Below are 8795 nucleotides of genomic sequence, written 5' to 3' on the forward strand. Positions count from 1 at the left end.
AGAAACAAAGCAGGGCCGGGCACGGTGGCTTAGGCCTGTAGTCCCGGCACTTTGGGAGGCTGAGGCAAGTGAATCACGAGGTCAGGAATTCAAGACAAGCCTGGCCAAGATGGTGAAACCCCATGTCTACTAAAAACACAGAAATTAGCCGGGCATGGGGCTGTGTGCCTATAATCTCAGCTACTCAGGATGCTGAGGCAGGGAACTGCTTGAACCCAGGAGGCGGAGGTTTCAGTGAGCTGAGATTGTGTCACTGCATTCCAGCCTGGGTGACAGAGTGAGACTCTTGTCTCAAAAAAAAAAAAAAAAAAAAAAAGCAAAGAGACAACACACAGAATGGGAGAAAATTATTTGCAAATTATTCATTTGATGAGGGACGAATGACTAGAATTTATTAGAAACTCAACAGCAAGAAAACAATCCAATTTAAAAGTGGGTAGCCGGGCGCTGTGGCTCACGCCTGTAATCCCAGCTCTTAGGGAGGCAGAGGCGGGAGGATAGCTTGAGCCCAGGAGTTCGAGACCTGCCTGGGCAATATAGCGAGACCCCATTCTCCACAAAAAGGAAAAAAACAAAAAGACAAAAAAAAAAAAAAAATAAGCGAAAAGTGGGCAAAAGAAGCCGGGTGCGGTGGCTCACGCCTGTAATCCCAGCACTTTGGGAGGCTGAGATGGACGGATCACCTGAGGTCGGGAGTTTGAAACCAACCTGACCAACATGGTGAAACCCCCCATCTCTTAAAAAAAAAAAAAGTGGGCAAAAGATCTGAATAGACATTTCTGAAAAGAAGAGATACAAATGGCCAAGAGATATGAAAAGAGGCTCAATATCACGAATCAGAGAAATGCAAATAAAGACAGTAAGTTATCATCTCACCCCAGTTAAAATGCCTTTTATCAAAAAGGGAATAACATGCCGACATGGACGTGGAGAAAGAAGGAACCTCATACACTGTTGGCAAGGATGTAAATGAGTGCAGCCCTATGGAGAACTGTATGGAATCCTCAAAAGATGAAAAGCAGAACTACCACATGTTCCAGCACTCCCGCTACTGGGTATACACCAAAAAGAAAGGAAGGGCTAGGAGCAATAGCTCATGCCTATAATCCCAGCACTTTGGGAGGCCGAGGCAGGCAGATCCCTTGAGGTCAGGAGTTCAAGGCAGGCTAGCCAACATGGTAAAACCCTGTCTCTACTAAAAATACAAAAATTAGCCAGGTGTGGTGGCACACGCCTGTAGTCTTAGTTACTCGGGAGGCTGAGGCATGAGAATTGTTTGAACCCACAGGCAGAGGTTGCAGTGAGCCCTGATGGTGCCACTGCACTGCAGCCTGGGTGACAAAGCAAGGAGTCTATTAAAAAGCAAAACAAACAAAAACAGAATGGACATCAGTACATCAAAGAGATATTTGCACTCCCATGCTTATTGTAGCACTGTTCACAACAGCCAAAATATGGACTCAACCGAAGTGTTCATCAACGGATGAATGGATAAAGAAAATGTAAATGTGCACAATGGGTTACTACTATTCAGCCATAAAAAATAATAAAATCCTATTTGCAACAACATTGATGGAACTGGAGGTCATGTTAAGTGAAACAAGCCAGGCAAAGACAAGTATCGGCCAGGCACGGTGGCTCACGCCTGTAATCCCAGCACTTTGGGAGGACAAGGCTGGTGGATCACCTGAGGTCAAGAGTTCGAGACCAGCCTGGCCATCATGGCGAAACCCCATCTCTACTAAAAATACAAAAACTAGCCAGGCGTACTGGCGCACGCCTGTAATCCCAGCTACTCGGGAGGCTAAGGAAGAATCTCTGGAACCCGGGAGGTGGAGGTTGCAGTGAGCCAAGATCGCGCCACTGCACGAGGAAAAACGATGCTGAAAAAAACAATGCTGACGAAAAAAACACACCCCTGAGACAACCGGGTGTGAATAAATGCCCAAGAGTCGCCCGAGATCGAGAGACCAGGCGTCGGGGGAGGCCTGGAAGAGTCCTAACAGGCCAGGGGCGAAACGGGAAGCCCTCCAGGAAAGAGGAGCAACGCAGAGGGAATAGACGTAAATGGAGCGCGAACAAAGGAAGCCCTCTGCCAGCAACTTCTGTGCCTCGGCCGCTCCAGAGACCGGCTCCACACCCCTGGTGGCCGCGGAGGCTGTGAGGCACTGCGGGCGCCCGGGCAGACCAGACTGGGCCATTCGCGGAGGGTTCCATCCGGGTGCCAGCCGCCTCACTCAGGCCTGTTCAACTATAAACGCCCCGGCGCCACCCCCGCCTCGGTCCGAGGTAGGCTCGGCCGGACGTGACGCAGTGTGACGTCAAGGCGCGCGAGTCTGCGCAATGCGCGGGTGAGGGAGGCTGGGCGGCGCGCGTGCGTGCTGGAGCGCGTCCACCTTCAGCCTGGTGTAGGGTGAGTGGTCCCCGACGGGCCGGGGCGCCGCGTCTGCAGGAAGAGGCGCGGGGTGCAGGTCGGGGCCAGTGGGGGCGCGGCGCGTGTGTGGGCCGTGACGCTTGGCGGCGTGGGGGCGCTGGACGCTGTCCCGCGGGGTCAGCCCTGGCGCGGGTCCTGGGTCTGGGTCGCCCTCGTCTCCGGCCTCTCTCAGTCGGGTCCTGTCGCTGGCGTTGGACTTGACTGACCGCCAGCGTGGTAGCAACGCTGAAGCGTCCAGAATCTTCTGCCCAACCTCTCGCCCGGCAGGGAACTGGCTAACCCTGTTTGTTGAAACCGTTTTATGAAACTCGTTTTGTTTTGCGTGGACGGTAAATCTCCAGATAACCTTAAATAGGCTAAAAAAAAAAAAAAAATTCAGAACCTCGTTGAGCTGCTGTCGTTTGCAGTGAGAACTTTGTGCACAGAAAAGCAGAATGGAGTTGGGTCGACTTCACGAGGGGGATTTCCATCTTTGTCAGTCATAAAAAAATGTGTTCAGACATTTAACACCGTTGACCCCCACACACAATTTTTTAGTACAGTTATTGGAACTAAGAAAACAAAAATCCCCTCCAAAAAATTACAGCTTAGTTGCGAAAGACCATATTTAAATTTTTGCCCATGAAGTTCAGTTTAATTGTTCCTCTGAAGTGATACTTCAAAAAAGACTGTCTCCCTGCATTGTGTGAAATGCGAGACCCACGTACTTGTATTTTAGAAAAGCCCATTTGCAATATATTATTAAAGTTGGATTTAAGAGAACATGGTAGAAGAAAACTCTAAGCAATACTACACCTTGGACCACCCTCCCTGTGTTTTCTTCTCAAAACAATTAAAGCTTTTATGCAAATCAACCTTAACCTAAACTGCTGCTTTTATATTCAGTTGTCTATCAGAACCATTTCCCTAGGAAGTGCTTAATTCTGCTTGAAAATGTTCCTAAACTTTAAATTTTGGGGTATTCCAGGGTTGCGGTGAAAGTTTTTTGAAACTTTTTTTTTTTTTTTAAGCCTTTAAAACATTTAAAAATGGCTTCCAAAAGAGCTCTGGTCATCCTGGCTAAAGGAGCGGAGGAAATGGAGACCGTCATCCCTGTAGATGTCATGAGGCGAGCTGGGGTAAGTCCCACACTGATTTCTAGCCATCCCTGTTAAATATTTTTGGATTTTTAAATCATTTGGAATAAAATAATATTCAAAGTGTTTTGTGAAATATTTCAAATATACACAAAATTTCAGAGATTACATAAGAATAAATACCTGTTGATGCACTGCCCACATTTAACACTTGTTAATGTCTTGCCATATTTCCTTCAGGCCCATTTCTTTTTTGTTTTGAGCCCTGTCGTCCAGGCTGGAGTGCAGTGGCATGATCTTGGCCCATTTCAGCCTCTGCCTCCTCGGCTCAAACCATCTTCCCACCTCAGCCTCCCAAGTAGCTGGGACTACAGGTGCATGCCACCACAGCTGGCTAATTTTTGTATGTTTTCTAGAGACAGGGTTTCACCATGTTGCTCAGGCTGCTCTCCAACTCCTGAGCTCAAGTTATCCACCTGCCTCAGGCCTCCCAAAGTGTTAGGACTACATATGTGAGCCACCGCACTGTCCTCAGACCCATCTCTTTCTTTTTTTTTTTTTGAGATGGTGTCTCACTCTGTTGTCCAGGCTACAGTGCAGTGGCATGATCTCTACTCATTGCAGCCTCTACCTCCCAGGTTTAAGAGATTCTCCCGCCTCTGCTGCCCGAGTAGGTGAGATTACAGGTGTCCACCACCACGCCCAGCTAATTTTTGTATTTTTAGTACAGATGGGGTTTCACCATGTTGGCCAGGTTGGTCTCAAATGCCTGGCCTCAATTGACCCACCCGCCTCAGCCTTTCACAATACTGGGATTACAGGTGTGAGCCACCATGCCCGGCCCCTCAGACTCATATCTTAAAGAGCAGATGCTTCAAATAAATATATTTGAAGCCTCCTTTGTAAATTTCTTCAATCCTATGCCCCTTCCTCCTTCCTTAAAGATAACTGCCGTCCTTGCACTATTGTGTATCCATCCATGCATGTCTTTAAGGTAGCAGTTGACTATGGTTCTCATTCTGAGTGTTTATATATTATCTCTCTCTATCTAACAATAGTGAACAGTGAAGTACAACTTAGTCTGTGCCAGGCATCATCCTAAGTGCTTATAAACCTTGCAACAACCCTATGAGTTGGATACTGCCATTCTTATTTTATGATTGAAGAAACTGAGGCACAGAGACACTAAAATACCTACGTCACATATTAAGTACAAAAACCAGAACTCAGACCCAAGCAGTTTGGCCCCAGAGTCCGTTAACCCTGTACTCCTCTGGTTCTCACAAATGAAGATACATGTCAATTCAGTTTATTCATTTAAAATTGCTGCTTGGTGTTGTACTCAATGCCTCAATCTACCCATTCCTCTAATTATAGCATTACAGTTCTGTAATAAGTGTTCTTGTGTAGGTTTCCTTGTGCAAATGTGTCAAAGTTTTTCCAGGTTGTACATCTAAAAGTGGAATTACTAGGTGGAAGGACTGCCCCTAGTCAGCATGACTAGGTTTTGCCAAGTTGCTCTCCAGTGTCCCAGTTTGGAATCCCACCAGCAGTGTAGGAAAATTCCCACTTTCCCAGTGCCAGCTCTTTAAAATTTTTTGAAAGATAAAGTAGTATTTCAATGTTTTGACTTGCATTTCTATCTTACAAAAATACCATGAGGTTTAAATGGCAACAGTAAACTTGCAAGATAAGTCATTAATAGGATAATCATATAACTGGTCCCCCAAACCAGAACATTTGTAGGAGAAAGGGTGTTCCAGTCACACAGGGTACAGGGCAGCAGCTATAAAGACGGTCTACCCCAGGCAAACCAGGGCGGACCTAGTCATTAAATATATTTAGCCAACATATTAGCTTAAATTTGGTATAGGTTTAGTGCAATATTTCCTGCCTTGTTACTTTCAAACACAGGGCAGGTGTGGTGGCTTATGTCTGTAATCCCAGCTACTTGGGAGGCTAAAGCAGGAGGATCATTTGAGCCCAGGAGCTGGAGGCTGCGGTGAGCTATGATTATGCCACTGCCCTCTAGCCCAGGTGACAGGGTGAGGCCCCATCTCTATTTTTTTTTTTTTTTTAAAGACAGTGTTACTCTTTATGTTTCAGTGTTCTTAAATATCATGATAATATATTTCTCGTAGATAAAGGTCACCGTTGCAGGTCTGGCTGGAAAAGACCCAGTACAGTGTAGCCGTGATGTCATGATTTGTCCTGATTCCAGTCTTGAAGAAGCAAAAAAAGAGGTTTGTAATCCATACATGGAGTTATTCCTTCATACGACTTCTTTGTTTCTTGAAATGTTTTTTGACTGTATCTAAGACTATTGTTAGCACAGACTCATTTTAGAAAATTATTTTGCTTGAATGTCTTCCCCTGACAAATTAAGAGGGTGAGGACTTTGTCTTTCTATTCTGTATCCATAGAGTGTGGCAATTGCTTGATACTGAATGTACTAAGTGAGTGGCTGGGTGGATGTGTGGCCAGATGGGTGGGTTGATACTTAGCTGGACGGCTGCATTGTCTTCCCATCAGTATTCTGACTTATACAGGCGTCCTTTCCTCCTATTGCACATTTTTACCTGATGTAAATCAACTGCCACATTTCCTGTTTGTTATTATTATTATTATTTTTTTTTCTATTTTAGAGGCAGGGTCCTGCTCTGTCCCCTAGGCTGGAGTCCAGTGGTACAGTCAACCTCCCAGGTTCAGGCAGTCCTCCCACCTCAATCCCTCAAGTAGGTGGGACTATAGGCATGTGCCATGCCTGGCCATTATTCCCTTTTCTACTTTAGCTGTGTTCCTTTTTCAATATCTTTAGAATTATGGTTCTCACCTTTAAGGACAATGCACACTTTTGGGAGCTAGCATTCCTTTCTTCAAAACATGCTCCCCTACAGGTGCTTTTGCACACTCTATTGTGGGCTCAGGGTGACAGGAGTGTGGGAGCAGAGTCATGGTGGGAAAGGAGGTAGAGTTGGCTCACAAATGGCTGGTTGTGCACTGCTGAGGAACCTAGAGTGTGGTTCCATGTGCTCAGCTGTCCTCAGATACATAGGAAAAAGTTTAATCCTTTTTAATAAGTTCAGATTTTTCATTACTGGATTGTAGAACATTAGATTGTTGGAATTTATATATAATTTGTTGAAATAAATTAAAAATGACAGGCCGGCTGCAGTGGCTTACCCCTGTATTCCCAGCACTTTCGGAGGCTGAGGCGGGCAGATGACTTGAGGTCAGGAGTTCGAGACCAACCTGACCAACATGGAGAAACCCTGTCTGTATCAAAAATACAAAATTAGCTGGGCATGGTGGTGGGTGCCTGTAATCCCAGCTACTTGGAAGGCTGAGGCAGGATAATCGCTTGAACCCAGGTGGCGGAGGTTGCAGTGAGCTAAGATCATGCCACTGCACTCCAGCCGGGGTAACAAGAGCAAAATTCCGTCTCAAAAAAAAAAGAAAGAAGAATGACAAGCAGAAGTAAATATTCCAGGCCAAGTGCAGTGGCTCACCTGTGATCCCAGCACTTGGAGGCCAAAGTGGGAGGATCACTTGGGGTCAGGAGTTTGACCAGCCTGGGCAACATTTTAAAAGCCAGGATGGTGGTGCATGCCTGTAGTTCTAGCTACTCAAGAGACTGAGGCAAGAGGATCACTTGAGCCCAGACGACTGCTTGAGTGAACTATTGCACTTCAGTGTGCCATTGCACTTCAGCCTGGGTGACAGAGCGAGACCCTGTCTCAAAAATAATAATTTTTTTTTTTATCTCTGTTTGTGTTTTTGTCATGTGGTGTCTGGGTATTTTAAAACAGTGGTTACCTTTATTTTCAATCGATAGATAGTAAGTGTATATATTCATGGGATACATGATGTTTCCATACATATATATAATGATCAGATCAGAGTGACTAGCACATCCATCATCTCAAACGTTTATCATTTCTTTGTGTTGGAAATGTTCAGTATTCTCCTGCTACTTGAAACTATATATGATTGTTAACTATAGTCATCCTACAGGGGCACAGAACACCAAAACTTATTCCTCTTACCTAGCTATAATTTTGTATCTTTTAGCAAATCTCTCCCTATCCCCACTTTCTTCTATCCTCCCCAGCCTCTAATATCCTCTGTCCTACTTTTTACTTCTATGTGGTCAATTTTTTTTAGCTTTCACATATGAGTGAGAACATGCAGTGTTTAATTTGCTGTTTCTGGCTTCTTTCACTTAATATAATGTCCTTTAGTTCCATTCTTATAGCCACAAATGACAAGATTTCATTCCTTTTTATGGCTGAATAGTATTCCATTGTGTATAAGTGCCACATTTTCTTATGTACTCATCTGTTGTTGGAGCTAGATTTAATATCTTGGCTAGTGTGACTATTTGTTGCAGTGAACAAGGGTGTGCCGGTGTCTCTTCAGTAGGCAGATCTCCTTTCCATTGGATATATGCTCGGTAGTGGGATTGCTGGACCATACGGTAGTTCTATTTACTGTAGGTTTTTGAGGAAGTAGTTACCTTTTGCATGCTTTTATTTTTCAGTGCAGATTCTAAAAGGAGTCAAACAAATTCTATACTTTACACATTTTCTTTTGAGTTTTGAGCTTTGCTTGGTTTTCCATTAACAGTAAGATGTTTTTGGTCTTAAAAGTGATTCCGAGCCAGCCACAGTGGTTTACCCCTGAAATCCCAGCACTTTGGGAGGCTGAGGTGGGAGGATTACTTGAGCCCAGGAGTTTCAAGACTTAAGCCTGGCAACATAGCAAGACCCTGTCTCTACAAAAATAAAAAAAATGAGCTGACTGTGGTGGTGCATGCCTGCAGTCCTAGCTACTGGGGAGGCAGAAGTAGGAGAGTTGCTTGAGCCCAGGAGTTCAAGGCTGTAGTGAGCTATATTGCACCACTGCACTCTAGCCTGGGTGACAGTGAGGCCCTGTCTCTAAAAAATGTTTGAAGTATAGGTTGCACTAAATACATAATACATTTTTATTTTGAAATTTGTTTAATGACTAGATTTTTTTAAACCTCCATCCTAAAGTACAATACAAAATTTCCATTTTGTAATTTCAGGAAGTTTGAAATTAATTAGATTTCTAGGAATTTTTGGGGGGGGGTGATACTAAAATTCTCCCCCATTAGATTTTTTAAAGTTAAAATGTAACTTTTTAAGTAAAAGGCACAAAAAAATTTTTTTTAACTTCGTAAAGTTAAAAAAAATTGTTTTTGTGCCTTTTACTTAAAATTTGTTTTTCTATTTTTTTTTTTTTTTTTTTTTTTTTTTTTTTTT

The 8795-nt window shown here is 44.2% G+C and overlaps 1 protein-coding gene across 4 annotated transcripts in view; it reads left to right on the forward strand.

The window, feature by feature from the left end:
- The first annotated feature begins 2304 nt into the window (after positions 1–2304).
- Positions 2305–8795, forward strand: part of PARK7 (Parkinsonism associated deglycase) — a 22900-nt gene continuing 16409 nt past the window's right edge. For 2 of the 4 annotated variants that reach the window (XM_032300280.1, XM_032300282.1), the window contains exons 1-3: positions 2305–2413; positions 3445–3552; positions 5652–5753. In XM_032300280.1, coding sequence (XP_032156171.1) covers positions 3463–3552; positions 5652–5753 — 192 coding nt within the window. In that variant the 5' untranslated portion in view covers positions 2305–2413; positions 3445–3462. Of the gene's footprint in view, positions 2414–2552; positions 2764–3444; positions 3553–5651; positions 5754–8795 lie in introns of those variants that run through there. The other 2 variants (XM_032300281.1, XM_032300283.1) reach the window with 2 other exon arrangements.

Source organism: Sapajus apella, unplaced genomic scaffold (genome assembly GCF_009761245.1).
Source record: "Sapajus apella isolate SASKATOON/1434 unplaced genomic scaffold, GSC_monkey_1.0 scaffold43, whole genome shotgun sequence".
NCBI classification, from domain to species: domain Eukaryota; kingdom Metazoa; phylum Chordata; class Mammalia; order Primates; family Cebidae; genus Sapajus; species Sapajus apella.